The sequence below is a fragment of the Plasmodium malariae genome (assembly GCF_900090045.1).
Source record: "Plasmodium malariae genome assembly, chromosome: 3".
Lineage (NCBI taxonomy): Eukaryota > Apicomplexa > Aconoidasida > Haemosporida > Plasmodiidae > Plasmodium > Plasmodium malariae.
The window spans coordinates 427,501-451,452 of record NC_041777.1 but is presented as its reverse complement, the minus strand read 5'-3'; the positions used below and the strand labels follow the sequence as shown (position 1 = coordinate 451,452).

The 23,952-nt window shown below is 28.2% G+C and overlaps 6 protein-coding genes across 6 annotated transcripts in view; 3 read left to right on the top strand and 3 right to left on the bottom strand.

Annotated features, from left to right (window-relative positions):
* Window positions 1-668: 668 nt before the first annotated feature.
* On the top strand, window positions 669-2,729 carry PmUG01_03018300 (zinc finger, RAN binding protein, putative; the record flags this gene model as incomplete). The annotated part of the gene is made up of 5 exons (XM_029008813.1): window positions 669-690; window positions 1,009-1,048; window positions 1,490-1,560; window positions 1,798-2,070; window positions 2,299-2,729. 5 exons carry the CDS (start codon window positions 669-671, stop codon window positions 2,727-2,729), a joined length of 837 nt encoding a protein of 278 aa, XP_028859402.1.
* A 1,055-nt stretch (window positions 2,730-3,784) lies between these two features.
* On the bottom strand, window positions 3,785-5,650 carry PmUG01_03018200 (conserved Plasmodium protein, unknown function; the record flags this gene model as incomplete). The annotated part of the gene is made up of 1 exon (XM_029008812.1): window positions 3,785-5,650. One exon carries the CDS (start codon window positions 5,648-5,650, stop codon window positions 3,785-3,787), a length of 1,866 nt encoding a protein of 621 aa, XP_028859401.1.
* A 1,382-nt stretch (window positions 5,651-7,032) lies between these two features.
* Window positions 7,033-10,518, bottom strand: PmUG01_03018100 (conserved Plasmodium protein, unknown function; the record flags this gene model as incomplete). Its single annotated transcript, XM_029008811.1, has 1 exon — window positions 7,033-10,518. One exon carries the CDS (start codon window positions 10,516-10,518, stop codon window positions 7,033-7,035), a length of 3,486 nt encoding a protein of 1,161 aa, XP_028859400.1.
* Window positions 10,519-14,489: 3,971 nt separating this feature from the next.
* PmUG01_03018000 (conserved Plasmodium protein, unknown function) lies at window positions 14,490-15,011 on the top strand (the record flags this gene model as incomplete). The annotated part of the gene is made up of 1 exon (XM_029008810.1): window positions 14,490-15,011. One exon carries the CDS (start codon window positions 14,490-14,492, stop codon window positions 15,009-15,011), a length of 522 nt encoding a protein of 173 aa, XP_028859399.1.
* A 1,361-nt stretch (window positions 15,012-16,372) lies between these two features.
* Window positions 16,373-18,364, top strand: PmUG01_03017900 (AAA family ATPase, putative; the record flags this gene model as incomplete). The annotated part of the gene is made up of 1 exon (XM_029008809.1): window positions 16,373-18,364. The coding sequence occupies one exon, from the start codon at window positions 16,373-16,375 to the stop codon at window positions 18,362-18,364; it is 1,992 nt and encodes a 663-aa protein (XP_028859398.1).
* Window positions 18,365-19,815: 1,451 nt separating this feature from the next.
* The window catches only part of PmUG01_03017800 (conserved Plasmodium protein, unknown function), a gene marked incomplete at both ends in the record, with an annotated part of 5,298 nt that continues 1,161 nt past the window's right edge, over window positions 19,816-23,952 (bottom strand). The window contains one exon of the mRNA XM_029008806.1: window positions 19,816-23,952. This exon is cut by the window's right edge and continues 1,161 nt beyond it. Coding sequence (XP_028859397.1) covers window positions 19,816-23,952 — 4,137 coding nt within the window.

Here is a 23,952-nt window from a genome sequence, read left to right as displayed (position 1 = left end):
ATATACGTATATATGTAAGTATATATGTATTTATATATTATCTATGCATACATGTATACATAGCATAAGCAGCTTTTGCGAACTAGTTAGAATAATTTTTTTTAGTATATAAATAATGGAAGGGCTATATGACGACAATGCGTAAATATCAGTGGTTAAACGTTTGTACGAAAATAACAATTATGCTATTAATAGCCAATAATTAAACAATCTTCAAGTGTTCATTGATGAAATACAAAAAAAAAAAAAAAAAAAAAAAAAAAAAAAAAGTAAAAAAAAAAAAAAAAAACGTTTTAAGTGTAAAAAAAAAATAAATACATATGATATATTAGTCTTTTAATTAATGAAATATGCTTTAAAGGCTAAAATGAGTAGTTAACGTTTATGTTATAACTCTAAAGGGATGAAGTGAATTGATATGTGTATATATATATCTATATATATATCCATACGTACATATACATACATATATATATATATATGGAATGTGAAGCCATTGAGTCCGAATGTTATACTCTTTGAATATTATTAAGCTAAAAAGGAAAAAAAAAAAAAAAAAAAAAAATAAATAACTATTTCTGCCAAATAAAGTAAATACAGAAAAATTAAAAAAGAATAAATCAAGGATAGCACATACATAATATATACATAAAAGGCTATATTGTAATATGGAAAATCACAAACATATAGGTTGGTGAATTACTGAAATTGTATGAAAGTGAACAGTTTTTATAATATGTGCTTTTAGAATAGTAGAATGTCGTTCTTCCTTATTATATATGATCATATATTTCTTCAATTATGCAATGAGACGAATGTATGAATTAGGCTTTTGTTAGCTTGTCATACATTTTATTTCTTTGTTCATATATGTATATATGTATATATATGCTTGTTTGTATTTGGTCATGTGACAATAGCTTTTTTGTGCAACACAAAAATATAAATTCATGTATATTTTATTATGGGGGAATTTATTTGTTACTTCTCTTTTTCAACTTCTTACAGACAAGATGCAAACGGGAGATTGGACATGCTCAGATGAAAAGTAAAATTGTTTTTTTCTGTTTTGTTCGTACGTTCGTATTTTTATTCTTCCGTATTCTCATTTATATTTTTTTTCTTTTTTATTCTCCTTGCTTTTTATTCTTATTTTACCTTTTTACCTTTTTTTTTTTTTTTTTTTTTTTTTTTGTTTTGTCCTTTCTTGATTTATTATTGTACATATTCTTTACATAATTATAAAAAGGCGCGTGTGTTTTTAAATACGTTGAAAAAGAAAAGAGAATAATAAGAGAATGCTCATTAAGTAGTACATTAGTCCATATATAGATACATGTGCACATACAAACATATATACGTATGCATATATATATATATATATATACACACATACATATATATATGTACACTTCAATATGTACCGCTTATGTGCGTTATATAGTACTCCATAATTTTTTAAAAAATTTAATAAACATTATTTTTAAAGCTGTCGAAATGTTAACTTTTCGAAAAGAACGCACTGTAATCGATGTAATAGAGTTAGGCCGAAATGTTCAAGTGAGGTTTTTTCTTGCGCAACAAGTGTGTGAAGAAGGGGTGTTTCATTCTATACTATGTGTATGTGCACATATGTATATATATATATATATATATATATGTATATGTATATGTATATAGTCATGTATGTATATGTGCACACGTATAAATACGTCTTATTTTAAACACCCTCTTTGTTGTTACACCCCACTTTTCTTCATATCATTCTTTCTCCTCTCCCCTCCCCTCTATTACTAGTAAAAAAAAATTTCAAGCAGGTATTTTTTAAGTCCAATGACTGGAAATGTGATGACTGCGGCAATATAAATTGGGCTAAGAGAGAAAAATGTAATATATGTGGTAAAAGTAGATTTACAAAAAAATTAAGCGAATTTAAAAGTAATAAAGAAGTAAGAACAGGAAAAGGAGGAGGGCATTATGATATTCAAGGAAGTAATGAAAAAAGAGTTCATGACTCTGAGGATGAAGAATATGACGAATTCGGCAGGAAAAAAAAAAGAAAAATTATCGGTTAAGCTTTTTACATTTATATACACTTGTCTGACATTCACTTAGGCATGTAATAATCAGTGTATCGGTTTATCAGTTTTTCAGCTTGTCATCGTATTAGTGTATAAGTTTATCAGTGCGTTAGTACGTTATGTGCGTATATGAAATCAGCCTGCATGTGTGCATATTTACATAGTGTAAATATATAATACTTTCCATTATTATATATATGCTTAACACTTTTTGTAGAGAATGGAGATAAAAATGCAAATATCAATTTTGAAGAAAGTGATGTAAGACACAGTAGTTATCATATCAATAATAAAGACAACACTATATATAAAAATATTACATACAAAAACAAGCATTTTGAAAACCCACGATCTAGAAGTGTTTCGTCAAATTGTGTCAAAAGAAGTAATGGAGTAGGGGATAGTAAAAAGTACTATGACAGAAAAGCTGATTATGAAAAAAAAGGAGATAGAAGCTATAACAGTGGGGATAGATATGATGGCGGAAAACACAGTGAAGGCAGGTACAATGATGGCAGATATATTGACGGCAAACGCAGTGATAGCAGGTACAATGAAAGGAGGAATCAGGACAGAGCCGATTTCTACGAAAACAGAAGTAACGAAAGGCGAGGTGATTACGATAGAAAAAAGTATAGAAAGGATTAAGTTGGTACATCCGAGTGAGGAACAGTTAAAAAAATAAAATAAAATAAAATAAAGAAAAGGTCACATATGTATGATGTTGTTACAATCAAAATGCGGAAAGGGTATTTTCAAACTAAAAGGAAACATATCTCGCTGGATGAGGATTAAAATGAAAACGTTCTTCTCTTTATAAAGAGTATGCAATAAGGAGAACATTTTTAATTTAATATATAATATTTGATATATAGTATGTAATTTTTTTTTTTTTTTTTTGATATTTTGAATGGATAAAATGTAACGCTATATCTGAATATGATGTTAGATGTAGCATGCGGCATGCAGCAGTTTATATGTGTAAACCAATTTAATTTTTTGTGTTCATCTGTTTACCTTCGATATCCACATTTTTTACGTGTATATATGTGTGTAAGCACCCTTGTACTTCTATTAGAGTTGCTCATATATGTTCATATCTTCTATTATTATTTTTTTTTTATTTTTAAAATGGAAAACAACAATATTTGTTATTTTTTTTTCTTCTTTTTAATTGTTTATTTTAACGTTATAAATAAAAAGAAAAAAATTTTTTTTTTTCAGTATTAGACCTTATATATTCTCAGTTAAGTTGTTAATATAATAAATTATTCGATGAAAAAGGACAGAATTTGCGGATTGGGCAGAATGTACTGAGTGGTGATTATAATATATGCTCATAGTTACAACTTAAAAATGCATTTATATATACACTTTACAATATCTTTAAAATAAACGTTGCTTGTTGGGATTTTTCCAGGAAATTATAAAAGTGATGGAGCTTATAATAGTTCGGGTTTGGATTAAGGTTTAGCGTTAATATTTTTATTTTTATTTTTATTTTTGTTTCTTTCTTTGCTTCTTTGTTTGTTTCTTTGTTTCTTTGTTTCTTTGTTTCTTTGTTTCTTTGTTTCTTTGTTTTCTTTCTTTCTTTCTTTTTTTTTTTTTTTTTTTTTTTTTGCTAGCCTAAGCAACATCAAAAGTGTCGTTCAACAAAAACAGTAGCGTTAAAAGGTTTTTGTTTTGTTTTGTTTTATTTTTTGCTAATCTTGGAGAATTTTCTTAAATTCATTCGAAGTTATGTTAAGAATTTTATTATTTTCCAAAAGGTTGATTTGTTTTTTTAATATAACAATTAGATCGAGCTGTTTTTTAAAAGCATATGTTAATTCTTTTTTTTCCTTTGTTAATTTATTTATATATTCTTTTTGGCTGTTTCTTTCGGCTGAATTCTTATCTACTATTGTGGATGAACTGTTGTTTAATAAGATCATTTCTCCCTTACTTTTTAGCACATTTTTATAATTTTCAATTTCGTTATTGTACTTATTTATAGTTTCGTCTTTTTTCTTTATTAAAATATTTTTTTCTTCTAATTTTTTTTCTAATTTTGTTTTTTCCTCCTCCAAATTTTGAACTTTTAAATTATTTTCTTCATCTCGCTCTAATAGCAATTTATTTTCTTCCTCTAATGTTACAAATTTTTCATTAAGTAAACTATACAACTCATTCGATTCATCAATTTTTTTTTGTAATGTATTTACTTTTTCTTCTAATCCCGATTTGGCAGTTTTTAAATATTCATTCATTTCTTCCATTTTGTATTTTTCTTTTAGTTCATCATTTAGTTTATTGTTTAAGTTGTACATTTCATCATTCAAATTTTGAATATATATACTTAGCTTTTCCTCCTGTATTTTCTTCTCCTTCTTTATGTTACTTATTTCACTTTCGTGTGTCTTCATTAACTCGTCTAATTTTGCTTTATTCATCCCTATTTCGTTGTTCGCCTTTTCGAAATTCTTGCCAGCAGAGCTACTCGTGTTTTTTCTTCCAATGTTGCTAATCCTGCTTGAAGGGGAGCTTGTTTTGTAGAGGATACTGTAAGCGCATTTGTCGTCCTGTTTGTCATCTGCTTTGTAACCTGCATTTTCCTCCATTTTTCCCCCCACTTTTGACTTCTCCGTGATAGGCACTTTTTTTACGATAATTTTTTTTTTTTTTTTTTTAACATCATTCGGCTGATCTGTAATGAGAAAACTCTTTTTCTCTATAATCGAATTGAGAATTTCGTTTTCCGAATCTTCCATTTTTACGCTTTTCTCATTCGAGTTGTAATACTGTTCTCCCACATGCTCAGCATTTGCAGCATTTAGTTCGTTGAAATTATTTAAGGGACTATGTTTGTTTATTACTTGCTCTTTCGGTTTCTTTATCCTTATTATTTTTTTAGTAGTCGTGGTTTTACTGTTACTGTTTGTATTTCCATCTGCATTGTCGTTATTATTAATACCATTCTCATTATCATCTTCATCGTCAGTATCATTAGTTTCATCTTTTCGTGTGTTCAATTTATGGACACCCTTTTTAAAAACTGTCTTTTTGTTTTCATCATTACTTATTTTTGAGGAGGATAAACAATCAACAACATCACTTGCATCCTGCACCTTTTTTAAAATTTTGTTTTTTATAATTTTCGCGTTTTCCTCTCTCAAGGTACCCTGTGCCACTACTACATTTTTATCAGCATGGGCATTGTCTATTTTTTTCCTGACTATTTTAAGACTAACATGTTTTCTCAAGCTATTATTGCTTCCATTGTTATTATTGTTATCTATTTTATTATTATTACTACTATTATCGTTATTACTACTACTATTACTATTACTATTATTATTATTATTATTACTAATACTGTTATTATTATTATTATTACTAATACTGTTATTATTATTATTATTATTACTACTACTACTACTTTTATTATTACTACTACTACTTTTATTATTACTACTACTACTTTTATTATTATTACTAATACTGTTATTATTAATTTTTTTTTTTTCTCTCTCTACATTCTTGCTTTCTATCTTAAGCAGCGTGCTACTTTTTAGTTTGTTCGTAGACATTCTACTATACTAAAGCATGTTCAAAAAGGAAAATAAAAAAAAAAAAAAAAAAAAAAAAAAAAAAAAAAAAAAAAAAAAGAAATAAAAAAATAAAAAAAAAATTAAGTAATAATATAAAATAAAAATTAAGTAATAATATAATATAAAAAGTTAAAGTGATATAATGATAAAATGAAAAGAGTATATAAAATAAAATAGAATAATAAGCTGTGGGTCAAGTGAGAAAAGTACGATACTCGTAAAATCGCTAGGAATAGCAAAGAATTGTATTCAGTTTTTGCGCCATCGAACAGGCATATCAGTGGCTTAATAATTAAATATATTGTGGTCTTAAAAAAAAAGGAGTAAATTTATATGAGAAAAAGGCAAAGAAATATAATTTCAAAGGCGCACATATATGTCTTTCTTAGGAGTGAATACGTGTCTCTCTCGGGGGTACGTATGTATCTTCTAAGAGTGCGTATCAACTAAGAGTATGTACATATACCCTGGCACTAATTACTACATCTTAGTACTAAATAGGTATTTCTCCAAATGGACATAATATAACACCTTTAATTTTTTTTTTTTTTTTTATTTAGCTAAATTACAAAAAAAAAATCGTTAATCAAATTCGCACATAACGTGCGAGAGTTCTGCATGCACAAAAAAAAAAAAAAAAAAAAAAAAATTTATTAGGTAAATGTGTAGGTAAATGATAAGTAAATAAACAAATAAATACATAAGCAAATACGTAAGTAAACGCAGCATAAACATACACATGTAATACTTATATATATATATGCAGCGCAAACGAATGAAACGTATATTAAGAGGTACGTTCCTCTTTCTTTTTCGCCAATATTCACAAAAAAAATGCACACCCGGAATGTTAAAATGAAGAGAGTTTCATAATAAAAATTTTTTAAATGCCCAGACATCTGATAACAACAACAAAAAAAAAAAAAAAGAGAAAAAAGAAAAAGGTAAAAGGAAAAAAGAACAGTATTATAGCTGTATGGCAGTATTGCAGTAAGTCAGACGTAAGGATAGACAGAAAAACATCAAAAGGGGAGAAGAAAAGCCCAAAATGATAATTTAAAAAAAAGGGAAAAAATATTGTGCATTTTATTCGTAATCATTTTAAAAACATATTTTTGTTAAATCCCTCCTCACCAAAGGGAAATAAACGGATTTTAAAAATTTGCTATTTTGCGAGTTTTATATATAAATGGGGAAAAAACTTCGTACAACTTTTTCTTTTTCACATTTTTTAAAATAAAAATATGCTTTTCATTAAACAACTGAAATGTTAATTATTTATGTAATGAGCGAGCGTAAACATTTGTTTTACACAGTTAACTACAATTTTTAATTTTTGCTACACATATCTTCAACAAAATTTACATGTTTAACTCCTCCTCGTCACTATTATCTGACGTGTATGAGTAGTACTTTTTTAATAAATTTTTTTTTTTTTTTATTATACTTAACTTTTTAGTTTTTAAAATATTTTCTTCTTTCACTACATCATTATAAAAGTTTGTAATTTCTTGTTCTAACATGTTATAGTCTATATTTTCATTTACGCTATATATGGTTTTATATCTTTCTAATATCTTTTCGAAGATATCACTTTTTCCCTCTTTTAATTTTTTCATTACATTCAAAAGTTCATCGTAATTTCCACTTAAACGGGGGTCATTGTTAATTATAATACTGTCAGTATCATATGTTATTTGGACTGGCTGGTTTTTCATCGACTGATTGTTGCTATTTTCTTCTGATAATATATTTTTTTTTTTATATTTTTGTTGGCATGTACATGATTCATCTGTTCCAACTTTATCTTTTTGTTCACCTTCAGAATGACCGCTTTGTTGTTGTTGTTGTTGTTCTTCTTCTCCTTCCTTTTCTCCTTCTCCGCGTTCATCTTGACTACTTTGAGATTCTGTATTTTTATTTTCACTATTTTTTGCTTCGTCAGTGTCTAGTTCGCCATCATCATCGCTCCCTTTGCCGCTTTCTACTCCCCCAACATTTTCATTATCTTTGTCTATTTCTACTTCCACATCTTCCTTTTCGTCATTTGAAATTTCCTCCTTTTCAGACCCCGAACTGCCGTTCTCCAATTCGTGCAACAAACTCTTCACGTCTTGCCTTAAATTTCTCTCCTTCTCTGTGTCATCTGAATCTTCAGAAAATAAAAAATTTTCCTTATCCCCACTATTCTCTTCTTTTCTCCTTGCATTCATTTCTTCTCCGTTTTTATAGCACCTAATTTGTGCAACGCAGTCTTTTACTTTTTCCTCTTTTCCACAAGAGCTATCTACTTTTACCATGTTCCTTATCTCTTCATTGTTTCTCTCCTGTTCGGCTTCTCCCTCTTTTACGATCATACAATTTTGGCTTGTTTTTGTTAAATCATTGCTTTCGATAAACTGCCATTTGATTTTTTCATCAAGCTGTACTGAGCTTAAAAAACGTTCAACATATTCCATTTCACTTTTTAATAACTTCCTTTCTTGTAAAGATAATTTTTTTTTTACTCTTTCTTTTTTTTCTTTATAGATAAGGTACTGCTTTTTCAAACTAGTCATGTCATTTTTTGAGTTTTCTAATTGCTTTAAAATGGTATTTTCTGTTTTTAATAATTCATCAAATTCGTTAATAGTGTTTTTCACTTCATTTAACATTTTGCTTTTGAGTAAAATCTTCTTTTTATTTTTTAAATTTTCTTTTTTAATATTTATATTGTCTAATTCGCAGTTACACTGATTTATATCAATCATAAGTTTTTTCTTCTTTTCTTTTACATAGTTACAAACTTTTTCAAGTTCAAGGATTTTTTTTTTTAAAAAATATATTTTTTTTATTGAATAAGAAACGTTAATATTAATGACTACATTTTTACACCTCTCTTTTATTTTTCCAAAATTTTGTATATCGTTATTTTGTTCATTATCCACTATTTGACCCTTATCGTACGAGTAATACTTTTGTGCTCCTTTTGATTTTCCTTCATTCTGTTCATAGTATGGAACCATATTTTGCGTTTCTGATACGTTAGACTCTACCATTTGAATATTTGTGTTTTCGTTTTTTCCTTGCTGTATTTGTTGTTCCACTGGCTGGACAGATTTACCATCACTTATAAGGGGGTTTCCATTTGTAGTAGATACAGTAATACTATGACAATCTGAAATACTCATATGGTCATAATCTTTACTAAACCTTTCTATACTCTTTCTCAGAGCTGATATTAACTGATTAGTTAAAAAAAATTTTTCATTCCATCTCTTGTATATTGTGCACAAAATTGCTGAATCTTCTTTCATCCTTTCCTTTTCATTTATGATGAATGTCTTCTTTTCATTTACAAGTTCAAGTGTGTTTTTTAGAAAGTTCATGGATGTATGTATTTTTGATTTCTTTTGTAAAACTAACCCTAGCTCTATTTGTTTTTCCCCTTCTATTTGATTTCTCCTTTTTAATGCGTTCAATTTCTCTATTTTTATAAGTTCAATTTTCTTTTCTAATTCTTTTATGTTAACATCCATGAGATTTATATCTTCATTAATTTTGTTTATCTGTTGATCATATTTTACAGAAATGACTTCTTCCGATTTGCATATATCCTCATTTTCTTTTTGTATTTTTTTTTCTCTCTCTTGAATATCTTGTTCTTCTTTGATTACCTCCTTTTCTTTTTCTATTATTTTTAGCTCCTGATTGAGTAATTCTTTTTTTTTTTCATCCAAATATTTCCTTTGATTTTTTTTTCTATTTTTTTTGAGTATGATTATATTATGGAGTATAACGTTCAAAATGTTATGAACATAATTTTTCAACATCCTATTAATAGAATAAATATATTTCTTTTTTTCAAACATTTGCGTAATATAGTTTTCATTTTGCATTAACACGGAACTGTACTTGTGTATTTTATTTTGTATCACATCTGCAACGTCTAACTTTTCGTTTATTATCATAATTTTTTCTTGCTCTTTATATCTCTTTCTTTTCTTTCTTATTTTATGAACATTTAATAAAAACTTGTATATTAACATATCACAGATGTACTCTTCCTTCAAATTCAGAATTTTCCTGTTCATGTAAGAATGACAGATATAGTAATATAAAGTAATTAACATCTTTTTCCTAACCCTATTTTCAAATAACTTTTCAAAAATTTCCTTAACATCGTTCACATTAAAGTGCCCAGTATTATTCTTAAACACCTTTTCTATACGGGTTAACATATCATTTAGTTGTTCTTTATCGTTATGAGTAAAATATTCTTCCTCTTCTTCTTCCCCTTCCTTTCCCACTTTATCTTCATCTGTAAAAGATCTGATGGTGTACTTCCTTTTTGCCATAGTCGGATCCTCTTTCCGTAAGTCATCTTCCAGAATGGCCATTGAGGACTCGTTGCTATTCCTTCTGCATATCCCAACGTAATTATGTCCATTCGATTCATTTCGTAAGCGGTTACTACTATCTTTCTCATTGTCATAATTATGTACATGGTCAGGATATTTATATGCATTATTCTCATTTTCGTAATATACACTGTTAAAGGAAACTGAATCAATTTCATTCAACTCTTCAAAGTTTCTACTCATATTTGTTGCATTTTTATTATCACTTGGATTGAAATTATTCCCCACTGCTTGTCTGCTAATATTATCATCTCTGTCTATACTTATATTATGATCATATTGATTATTTACGTAATATGAGGGTAACAGCTCTACCAAATCATGGTACGGGTCTTTTTTTTTTTTTTTCTTTACCTGGATCACACTCACTAGTATTACTATCATTTTTTTTAGTATTATCATTTCTTCCAATATCTGCTTTTTTGGAAGAGTTCTTTTTGTTCTCATTTGAATATTTTTTCCCCTCTTTTCTTTCAAATGATTTTATTAACATGCCATCAAATAATGACATCCTTTTGGCTAGCTAGAGATTTACAAAGAGGGGAAAAAAAAAAAAAAAAATTTTTCTTCAATTTGAATAAAATTATATGACACAATTCGATATTTTTTTTTTTTTTTTTTGTGACATTTACAAATAATGCATAACCAGAAATTTGGAGAAAACCTTCTTCTCTTAAAGCTTTCAGTTCAAAAATGTAAATTATAAAAAAAAGGGATTACACTGGAATAACGGATCTTCCAAATTTTTTTTTTTTTTTTTATATTACAGTTGGTACATCCGTAGGTGTAGAAATGAACGGTAGGGGTATTTTTACGTGCATATGAAACATCTACGAATATACGTATTTTGATATGTTGATATGTTCGTATGTTCGTATTATGCAAACATGTACACATAAAATTTATAAATATCGAACATGCACAAATAAATATAAGTATATACATACATATGTATTTATTTATACGTACGTTTATGTGTGGAACTCATACCTTTTCGTAAACTTTGTTATAAAGATGAATAAAACTCCTTTGCACTCCTTTTCCTTTTTTATTGTTACAGGATATTTTATTTTTTATTTTTTTTTTGCGCACATAAAAACAAAGAGAGAATATATGAAGGAAATGTAAAGGACGAAACTGTTCTTCCAAAAAGTTTATTTTAAAAAAGAAGAAAATACAAATGAGAAAAGGTGTACCACTGGCACAATTCCAGTTATAATTATTATTTAATTATTTACGGAGAAAATTTCTTTTTTTTATTTTTTGCTTATGAATAAGGAATAAAATTTATTTAATGATGCTTGTAATATTTTCACGAACACTGGGCTTAAGTGCACAATATCATAATTTCCTTTTTTATGAAAAAAAGTTTTGCAATAATTACTCGTGTTTTGCCACTTAAAAGGAATACATATTTGTACCTATGTATGTACATATCTATATGATATATATATATATATATATATATGATGTACTTATGTGCTTTTATATATATGCACATCTTCTTGGTTGGGACTTCTTTATATCGAAACAAAGCATGAACTGAAAAAGTCTATTTGAAGGGGGCGCATCATTCCATTAATGGTTGAACTTAGCGTCTTGTTCGGAAATACTTATAATTTAAGACTATAATTACAATGCTTATAATCTTTTTTGTTTGTTCAAAGGGTAATATATAGGTGCGAATATTTTTTTTTTTTTTTTCGTTCATTCGAGTGCATATTTTCTTCTCCATTATTGAGAAATGAAGCATTAATCATTGCCACTTAGGTATACGTATATACTTATACATGTATTAATATGTCAGAGCTGCAAATGTACATTATAGAAGCAAGGTTTTTAGCGCTTTTCTGCATAACTATTATATTTTATTTTCGTTATGAAATACACTAGGCATATTTTGAATTAGAGAAGCAGGTAAGTAATGCGCCTTAAGAAGGTGTAACAATCTACAGTGCCACATAGCAAAATGTAAAAACAAGCTATTTATAGCTCTTAATAATAAAAAAAAAAGGAATATATCACCTAATACCACGTTTACACAATTTTTGAGAAATTCCGAAAAATTGGGAAAATACTTTACAGTAGATCATCTTGAAGCGATCATTTATTTCTAATATTTTGTTTTTAATTTTATTTTTATATATGAATTCTCCTTTTTCTTAAAAATTTGAAATGATATAATCATCCATCGGTTTTTCAAATACACACCAAAATGAATAGCTTTATGGGGAAACAGAAAAAAAAAATTTTAATAAAGGACATTTTACCACTACAGGGCATGTGTAAATGCCATAAAAAAAAGGGCAACAGCTAGGGTGTTATTCATACACATATATATATATATATATATACACATGATTAAATATAGGAAATATATATCGTGTACATGTTTGAACTTTTCCATATTTAGCTGAAAAACTTGTAAGATATATGAAAAGAACTAAAATGAATAAATTATAGGCTAAATAAAATGCTTTCTAAGAAGAGAAATTATTAGATTTATTGTTGTACAGATCATGTAAAAGGGATGTAGGTATAATTTACTTAAAAATTAGGCATCTAATAATATGGGGGAATTTTATTAGCCTATTTTTTTTTTTTTCTTTTACGTTTCTATTTACCTCTTCTTTTTTTTTATAGCTATTTTTCTTTTTTGCTTTTCCTGCACACACATATTTCGCGTAAAGTTTGTACTTATAGTACGAAAAACTCGTAAGCCCATTGTGTTCTTTTTTTCATTTTGTATATTACGCAGAAAACGTGAGTAACACAATATGTAAAAAAAAAAAAAAAAATATGTATTATATGTACTATGTATAATATAAAATGTTATTCATTTATTTATTTGCCTCTTGATGGGTTTGCTAAATATATATATATAAGATGAAACAAAGACTTAGTTCCCTTTTTTTTTTTTTTTTTTTAAAAGTAAAGTTGTACATATTGTGCTATTTAGTTAAACGTTGCACATCGAAACCTTTTTCCTTTCTATATTTGACAACTGTTCTATTTTATCTTGTTATGTTTTATCTTACTTTAATTTATGCATAATTTATCTCATTTTACTTTATTTTATCTTTATTTTATTTATTTTTGTGGAACTGCAAAACTTTACAACTCTTTTTTCTACCCACTTTTGTATTTTGTAATAAAAAAAAAAAAAAAAAAAAAAAAAAGATCATTACATTTTAATGACTATAATGTGCTATCTTTTTGTAGATAAATGTTTTGTGTATATATATCTTCCACTTTTTTTTCTTTTTTTTTTTTTTTTTTCTATAAATTTTTTAAGTCCTTTTTTTATCTTAATATTTAAAAAAAAACCTTAAAAAAAAAAAAAGATGAGCCACACATAATTTTTTTTTTTTTTTTTTTTTTTTCTCTAAGTTGAAATATCGTTTATAGGATAATGTTACAATGTGGTAATTATATTAACAACATTAAACACAAATATAGTATAAAACAGCACAACAAAGTACATTACAGTACAATATGGTACATTATGGTGCAATGTAGTTCATTATAGTATAATATAAAATAATAATAAAGGAAAAAAAAACGAAGAAGTTTAATTTACTTTTTCGTATGAATGTATTGATTTTTGCTTCTTTACGTTTTCATAACTGTACCTTGAGCTAAATTTTGATTTAAATGTGTTTTTAAGTTTTATTACTGTATACTTTTTAAGATATTAACTGTATTAATAGTTATTACATATTATTACTTATTATTTGTTACTGTTTTTTGTTATTATTTTTAAGTGTTTCTTATACTCTACCGATTATTTGTGTATATTAATAGAAAATTTAGATTTTTAAAATTAAATATGTTACATGTTACATTATATGTGCTACATTTTATATGGTACACTTAGTAGAACACTATACATGAAATATTCATAGTTTTTGCTATAGCTGTTTTTTTTTTTTTTTTATAAAAATAAATTAATAGTAATTTTTAAATTTTGCATTAAATAAATGTGAAAAAGCTGATTTTTAGTAGTTTATATTTCTCAAATTAATTATTATTTTTTGTTAGGAGAGCATTCGGTACACCTGCGCCCGTCGCGTAAAAATGCATTATATATATATATATATAAACAGATACATATATAAACAGATACATATATAAACTTATACATATATAAACAGATACATATATAAACTTATACATATATAAACAGATACATATATAAACTTATACATATATAAACTTATACATATATAAACATATACGTACATAAATATATACATATATAAACGCATATATAAATACATACAATTATATGTGCGTTTGTACGTATTTTTATGTGAGCATGTTTCACTACTCGGTTCGCCTTGCAAGTTAAGACCAGGTCTTATTTTACACACCCGTAGAGGAGATAAAAAAAAAAAAGAAAGGTTTGCATATGCAGGATGAAGGAATATGAAAACTTAGAATTTCTAAAAAAGAAATTTAGCCCATTACTTTATATATTTAGAAAAGATGATGAAAACGAAATAAAAAAATATTTAAAGAAATGTACATTTGCAGCTATTATAAAAAAGTATAAAAGTTCTTGTTCATCAAATGAATATGAAAACACAATGAAACCTAGACCTAGTATTTTTATGAAGAATTTATTTCCTAACTATTTTGAAAATCCTACTCATGTTTTCAATAAATTTTATGGCAATGATATTTCAGAGAAAGGGAAATTTCTTAGTACAAAAGATGCACAAAGGAATAGTGAGGTAATGACTTACAGTCATAACAGTATATTAAATAAAAATATTTTAAATTCGAAATATTTCCCCCATATTTTAAATAATAATGTTGTACGGTGTGCAGAAGATGAAGATTTAGACTTGGATGAATTGGAAAAGGAATACATCGTAGTTAAAAAAGTCTACAGTTTCGTTCAAGAGGGCCCTAGCTTTTATATGTATATTTATTAGTTTTTCCTTTTTTCCATTGCAAAAGATATATTTTGTGCCCGCGGTATAGCTGTACATCGGCATAGCAGCACAGTGGCATTTAATTATAGCGTCGCTGTTGTGCCGCTTTTTTTTTTTTTTTTTGTTTTTGTTTCATCATTTTTTTGTTCTTTCGTTTTTTCGTTTTTTCGTTTTTTCGTTTTTTCGTTTTTTTGTTTGCTTATTATCACCATTCTTTTTATTTCGTTATTTTCGTTTATTAAGATTATCCTCCATTTTACGAATATAAACATATATATATATATGTATATATATATGTATATGTGCCCCTTTTTAATTAACTACCTCCCATAGTTGTATTTACTGTAATTACTTTTCCTTCTTGTTAAACCCTCCCCCGCACCAATCTCTTTGCGTTTTTGTGTTTTATGCCTTTTATCATATATATATTGAAATGTTGTGCTTATATTTAGTATCTCTTTTTACAAACATAATTTTAAAAAAATAAATTTAAAGTAATATTTAAAGTAATTTTAATGTAAATTTAAAAGCTAATATTTTTAAGTAATAATTTTTATGTTAAATCCGCACATGTGCTAGAACTTTTTGATAAAATCAAATCAGATTAACAAAAAAAAAAAAAAAAAAAAAAAAAAAAAAATTTAATCTGACCTGAGCATGAAAAGCTAGCTGTACAAATTGTGGTAATTTTTTATTTCACATTAATGATCTTAAAAATTTATTAAGCATGCTGTTTTATTTATTTTTATGATTCTCTTGAAATGCACTATGTGAAGTGTAAAGAGGGTGAAACAGTTGAGTATGGATACCCACAAAATGAACGAAAAATGACTAAAATACGAACAAAAATCGAAGAACAAATATAAAACAAACAAAGAACAAACAAAAAACAAACAAAAAACGAACATAAAACAAATGGAAAAGGCCCCCAATGGGGCACAAAACAGCGTACAGAATATAATTTAACCTATCACAAAAAATAATATAAAATATACCAAACAATATAACTTAATATATCTCGAAAGAGGTGAAAAAGACGCTTGGCCGGCATCGTTGCTCATAATTTGTCAGAGCAAACTTCGTAAAAGAGCTTTTCGGGTATTGTACATTGTGGAGTAATTTGTAAATAAAAAAAGAAAAAGAAGAAGCAAAGGAAGGAGTAGACGAAGGAATAGACGAAGGAGTAGACGAAGGAGTAGACGAAGTAGCGGAAAAGGCAGAAGTAGAGGACACGAACAAATTAAAGGTTAATCTGTTTCCCCCATTTTAGGGCACACATATATATATATATATATATATATATATATATATGTATATATATATGTATATAATTCCTCATCCCCGCCAAACAGTAGCCCAACATGAATGGCATTAGCAGCGCTATTGAGAAAGAAGTAATTTACTACCAAATACTGGAAGAGGAGAAGGAGTGTTTCCACGATATTTTACTTAACGATATATGGGATACCTGTGAAGATACCGAAAATGAAGGAAGTGAAAATAACTACCAAATAGATGCGAATAATTTCATCTTTTCAAATATACCCAATAACATATTTGAAAATTACGAAGAGGATGAAACATACAATAAAGTGGTTAACTTACTGAACAATACAGAAACGAATAATGTAGATAAAAAAATTGAAGAGAATGATAACTTTATTAGTGGTATAACAAGTATAGATATAAAAAATTATATGACCTTTGATCCAATGTTCATTAAAATTTATCATGAAAGGAGGAATATAGTAAGTGGTACAGCACATAACACAGCAAATAGTAACTCCTATAATGTAAAAGAAAATTTTTCCAATGAAGAGGAACAGAATGAACAACTAACAAATCAGAGAAAATTAAATAACGAAATAGTAGCACCTGACGAAAGTGACGATGAAATATACACTCCAAAAGCGCTCAAGTTGAAAAAGAAAAAAAAAAGTTATCTGTCTGACGATACGGAGAATATAACCAGTATCTCAACGAAGAAAATTATACAGAAAAAAGGAGAGTATTCATCTGATGATAGGGAGTTGCAGGAGGGGGAAAAAAAGAAAAAGAAGAAGAAGGGCAACTATTATGGAGGTGCTTATCACAATACTGATGAAGATAAAGATGATGATGGTTCGGATGACCTCCCTAGCACCAATGTGTCAAAGAAGAAGGGTGCCTTCTCAAACGCATTGGACGTTTTGGTTAAGAGAAAAAACGAAAAGAATGAAGAGGCAATAAAAGCATTCAACTATATCAATTTAAAAAAAAGGAATAGAAATAATGTGTTAAAGAGTGGAAATAGTAACAACAATGATGGTAATAATAATAATGAGAACTCGAAGAGTGCAAGTCGAAATGACAAGAGAGATGAAAAAAGAAAAAATTGTAGAAAAAATATGGATGATTCAAAGGATATGGGTGAAGAAGTGCCTGAACAATATATGCATCTAATTGAACAGGGGTTGGATGTAAATGTGGTTAGATATGCTTTGAGTATGAAAATAAATTCAAATGAACAAGTAAAAGAAACAGATATAATTGGTTTACACGATATAAAAAAAATTATAAAAGATAAAATTGTGAATGTTATATTAAGACCAGATTTATTTACTGGTTTAAATAGAGCAGCTAAAGGAATTTTATTATTTGGTCCACCAGGGACAGGTAAAACAATGATAGCAAAATGGGTAGCTTCTTCATGTAAATGCTCTTTTTATAATGTAAATACATCTTCTCTATTTAGTAAATATATTGGTGAAACTGAGAAAATTGTTACTAGTTTATTTAAATGTGCAGAAGTGGATAATCCTTCAATTTTATTTTTTGATGAAATTGATTCTTTCCTTGGTATGAGGAAAAAAGATGAAGATGATACAACTATAAGAATTAAAAATCAATTATTACAAATGATAGATGGTATTAATACAAAAAAAGATGTTATGATTGTTATTATTGGAGCAACTAATAGACCTGATATGATAGATGATGCAGCTTTGAGACGATTCAATAAAAGAGTATATATACCTCTTCCAGATTTACAAGCAAGAAAGGATCAAATACGTTATATTTTATCAAAACATACACATTCAGGATTTAAACTTACTGAACAAGAATTAGACAATATTTCTCATAAACTAGTAAATTGGAATGGTAGTGATATTTATCATTTATGTTCAAAGTGCTATGAATATGTTTATGATGATGCTGTAGAAAAATATAATGGTATACAGAACATACCCAACACTTCTATATTCAGAGCTATTAAATATGACGACTTTATTAAAGCACTCAAACAGGTTAACACCTCTTATAAAAATGTATTCGATTACGACGAATGGAGTAAAATGCACAGTTCGCTGTAGTTTACCTTGATCCTTTTTTTTTTTTTTTTTTTATAAGCTCACGAATTTCGAGTAGATGAGAGGATCATACCCAGTTGTAAGAGTATACATATAAAGTATCTCAGTGTCCCCGTTTCTCAACCTAGTTGAGGAATTTTAGCGCGACTATATCCGGTTTCTCTTTTTTTCCAATTTTTATTTTTTTTTCCCCTCCATCTGTCCATGCAGCCATCAAGCTATTAATCATCCTTCTTTTTCCTTTTTTTCAACCTTGCTATTTCTTACCCTTAACCACTTGGCTGTTGCTTTAAGTTTGTGCCATTTCATTTGTTTGCTGGTCTGGGAGTGCTGCAAATTTATCATCAACACTGTTATCATAACAATTATCATCAGTATTATTATTGTCGTATTGTCGCTCGAGTTATTTTATTTTTTTTCTTTAATAATGCACCACTACTGATATTTGTGCCGTAAAATATGCGCATATTATTTGCGGTTTCCTACGAGAAGGGCTGCGCTAAAATGATTACCTTTAAACTTTCAACTTTTTACTTTTAACTTTTAAATTCGAACTTCCAAATTCGAACTTCCAAATTCGAACTTTTTTTTTTTTTTTTTGATATGCAAGAAAAAGGAAGCTCAGCGGAACAGAGCTAGTTAACACACCTCCTCGACTTATTTTCTCTTTCAGTGTGAATTGAGGAATAGTCGAAATAATGAGAAACTTTTCCTTACCCTTTTTAGAAACTATAAGGCAGTTTTATCACTTGCCTAATTTTCACTTTAACTGTGGGTCTTTTTCATTCTCCAAAAAGGGGTCAGCATGTTACCCATACACATGCACATCGCTGTATATATATATATATATATATACGTACATGGACTTATCTACCCATGCACTTACATTCATACATACATGTGTAGATGTATACATTCGCAAATACACTACAATGACCTTACTGAACTGCGCATTAGTCGTAGACAGTTGCGCAGTTTAGAAAATATTACAGTGGTCCATAGTTAAATAATTTTGAGACCGAAAGTAAAAACGTTAAATGGTTTCAATGGGGTGGTGGTGGTGTCTCATTGTACAAAACAAATAAGAATAATTACATAAAAAAAAAAAAAAAGAAAAAAAGACGTAGTATATTTTATTTGTGCATGTATTTTTTCGTCTACTTTATATACCTACTATATCTACAGGTTAAAATGGAAAGTGACAATAAAAATGAAAAGATTTTTAACGTAAGCATTAACAGCGCCAAGTTTGTTAGTGCACATGCACATAGGGGAGAATACAGAAATGTAATAAAATGAGGAAAGCATCCAGTACCTTGGACTAAAACAAAATATACTCAATTAAAGAAGTAATTTTCGGAGTGGAGTTAAATTTTCCGTTAGTGACCATATCTGCGAAGGAGCTACATTCACAAATACATAAAAAAGGGATATGCATATAAAAATCAAAGAATCTAATTTTTACTATTTCTCGATTTCGGCCTTGGCAAGCAAGTCATCTTCTTTTTTTTATTTAAATCATTCTTATTTAATTTTTTATTGGTATTTTCAACTTGCTCAATGAATTGAATTTTGTCTTTACTATTTTGGGAAATATTTGAATTTGTTTTTTTCAAAAAAGCAATGTTACTCTCGTTATCGTTATTATCGTCCTCTTCCTGCTGCTTCCTCTGCTTCTGCTGCTGTATGTCGTCTCTTTTCAAATGTGCTATGTCAGCCCCTTCGGCATTCTGAAGGTTGTTACATAAACTTTTTTGTTCATTAAAACTTATCTTTTTTTTTGTATTATATTTCTTACTTTTTAAACCATCAATTCTTGCTTTGTTCACCTCATAACCTGTTGTGATTATCTCGTCTAGATCGCTGAAAATATCACTAAGGTCCGAATTTTCATGCAAATTGTAATTTTTATGAACATGGTCAGAATTTTTATTCTTATAATTAACACTACGATATTTTTTAGAAAAGTCATTTTCTTCACGAATTTTTTGTTTTCGTTCATTTAGCATTACCACATCTGATTTAAGTTTTTGAGGAGTTCTCCTCGATGAGTCTCTTGTATTAGAAATATAACTGTTGTTATTTCCACCGTTAGCATCTTTTCCCCTTCCTTGATAATCGTTATACGGATCATTATCGGCATTCATGTATGATATAGTAGCACTTGCGCTTTTATGTCGATCGTACATTTTTTTTATTTTTGTGTTTTTGATTTTTTCTTCTCCTACTTTGTTTCCTTCACTATCGGTATGCTCATAACTGTGAGAAGTGTCACCCCGATAGTTTTTGCTGTCACTGCTAAGGTCATTTTTCCGGTCATTTTTCTGGTCATTTTTCTGGTCATTTTTCCGGTCATTTTTCTGGTCATTTTTCCGGTCATTTTTCTGGTCATTTTTCCGGTCATTTTTCCGGTAATTTTTGTAATCACTTATGCGACTGTACTTGCTACCGAAGTTGTCTCCAAAATTGCTTCCCCCTTTTCGAGAAGTGGAAGAGGATTTATCATTTGAATCTTGATCATCTGAACTTTTTGTTCTTTGCTCAGTTTTCCCACTTTTTCCACTGTTCCCCCGTTCAGAATTACTAACAGATTTGTGAGAGTGAATAATCGAATCCGTATTGTAATTATTAGTATGCTTCGAAACGACGTTACAATTTTCCTTGCCCATTTTAACAACAGAAGGAGATAATTCCTCAGCGCTAGTAGTATTATAATAGGTTTTTATAAAATGAGTAAATATTTCTTCTTTTTTTATACTTAATATTTCGTTATATATGAGATTATCAACAGATGAATCATTCACATTGTCTATATCGAGACGAAGTCCATCAAAGTTTTCATATTTCTTATTATAAATTTTGTCATATATATTTAATTTATTAATTTTTTTGTCTATAATTTTATAAAAAGTAAAACAACTAAAAGCTATATTTTCCTTATATGCTTTTAATATGATAATATCAATATCTTTGTATAACTGATTTTTATATTTCCTTTTTATTGCTTCATTACCTACTGAAAATTTTTCAAAGGTTAACATATATTCAATCTTTAGTTCATTTATTAAAGTCAGAAATAAGTTTGGTTTCATGGGTAATTTATTTTCGATTTTTTTTCTTATATGAAATAAAAAATTCTGTGTAAGAACATTATATAACATTTTGCTTTCAAAATTTTCAATTTTTTTTTTTAAATGATTTGGACTATAGAATATATTATTATTCGTTGTGTAAATTAGCATATTAAGATATTTATATATATACATTGCATTATTTTTGTACATGTTATCTATACTCCTTCCATGTACATATAACTCTTTTTTTATTTTTTTTAGTTCAACCATGTAGTCAGTGTTAATAGTTAATTCGTCTTCATCTGTATATATGTAAGGTAAAAAGAATAAACTCTTTTTTGTCAAAAAATTTAGGAAGCATTTCACTTTTTTCTGCAAAATTGTATTATTAATATTGTCTATTAATGTGTTGAAATATTGGAGTGTATATGAGTTCTTCAGGTTATCATTTTCGGTCTTATGACCATCACGATTCACAGCACTACGATTTACCATTTCATCATTTGCCTCTTTCATTTTTATGAAATCCTCTTTGTTTATATCTCTCAAAACAAACACAAAATAAGGAACAAAAAAATTATCTTCGTCAAAATCTTCACTGCTACTGTTGTCCTCATTATTTGAATTCGATCTACTACTGTTACTATTATCCATACTAATATCATATGAAATTCTTTTATTTATTTTTTGTTTATTTTTATGAAGCAGTGTACCATCCGTATTCGACCTAGTTATGTTCCTATGTTTTTTTTTTTTTTTCTTCTTTTCTTCTTCATATATTTTTTTTTCTCTATATATTATATTTTCCTTAATCTTTTTGATTATATCATAGTAGTCCGCCAATAAGGAAAACATATCCATGTAATTTTGGTTGTTTATATGAAAAATAATGATATTGGAAAAGTAAAAGGACAGGGTTACAAATTTGTTTATCTCTCCGCAGTCGCTGTTATTTATGCTTTCTGCAATACCAGTGTTTCCAATGCTGTCAATAGTTCCAAAGTTTTCAATGCTTCCGGTATTGCCAAAACTTCCAATGGTTTGTGTACTTCCAGTATTGTCAATAAGACCAATGCTTCCAATGCTTCCAACGCTTCCAACACTTCCACTACTCGAAGTGTTTCTGTTCGGGAATCCGTCCATTCCTTTTGGAGTTAACTTATCGTAGTCCAAATAAATATAGTTAATTCTATTTTGACTTGCTGTCATATAAGCATAAATACAATTCTGTTCTTTACCACTTTCTCTAATAAAACTGTTCATTTTTTCTTTGTTTATGATGAAATTCGAGAAGGTCGAGGAACCCGTTTTCCTCCCAATGTTGCTGATGACGACTGTATTTTTATACTTCAATTTTTTAAAAATCTTCTTAAAGTCTTTGTTAATTTTTAGCATCATACAACGTCCAGAATTGTCGGGGACCTTACCGCCAGTTTTACTGCCCTCCCTAACGCTGCCCATGCTCGTAGAGGCATCCTTTTCGGAGCAGATAAACAACATAGGCCTCTGAGTATAAACATCACTAAGACATTTATCACTATATATATCTATAACGTTGTCATCACACAGGTTAGATATGCTAATACTTGTTTGGTATATGCTATGGAGTCTTTCGTTTAAAGGAGTTATATCATCACTACCATTTACTTTGTAGTCATATACATTATTTCCATAAAGTTCTCTTCCACTTCTGTTTTTCATATATTCTGAACTATCAACGAAATTATGATGATTATACTGTTCACTATTCTGCGCAAAAAAATTGTTGAAATTTAACCTTTCCATATCCTTCGGGTTATTATTGGAGTTGCTACTGTTGATCTTGTCATGGCCACTCCTACTATTCATGTTACCATTTCTATTCCTGTGTATATTCGCTTCATTCAATCCCCTTAATATGTTACACTTAGTAGTATTTTTGTAATGTCTATCATAATCTCTGTTTAGACTTATTTTATTTATAATAAATTCTTTTCTTGCATTCAGAAAACTTTGTTTCGATAAATAGTCTTCATCAAAAAGATTTCTATAATTGCTCTCATACTGATGTAATAAATAATCATATATATCATTTTCATATAATTTATTTTCATATGCTTCATAACTCTCTTTTTCCTTTTTATTCATTTCTTTATAAGGATCATAGTGATTCTTAACAGCATAGTAAATAATTTTTTTATTCTTTCTGTAGTCGTACACTTCTAAAAGATTTTTTTGGCGACCCACATTCTCTTCTTCGCAATCGTTCCTGTTCGAGATTCCTCTACCACTGGCAATGCTTCCATCATTGGCTATGCTTCCACCATTGGTCGTGCCTCCATCATTGGGCATGCCTCTACCACTGGCTATGCTTCCACCATTGGTTGTACCTCCACCATTGGTCATACCTCTACCACTGGCTATGCTTCCATCATTGGCTATGCCTCCACCATTGGTTGTGCCTCCACCATTGGTTGTGCCTCCACCATTGGTTGTGCCTCCACCATTGGTTGCGCCTCTATCGATAGCAATAGCATC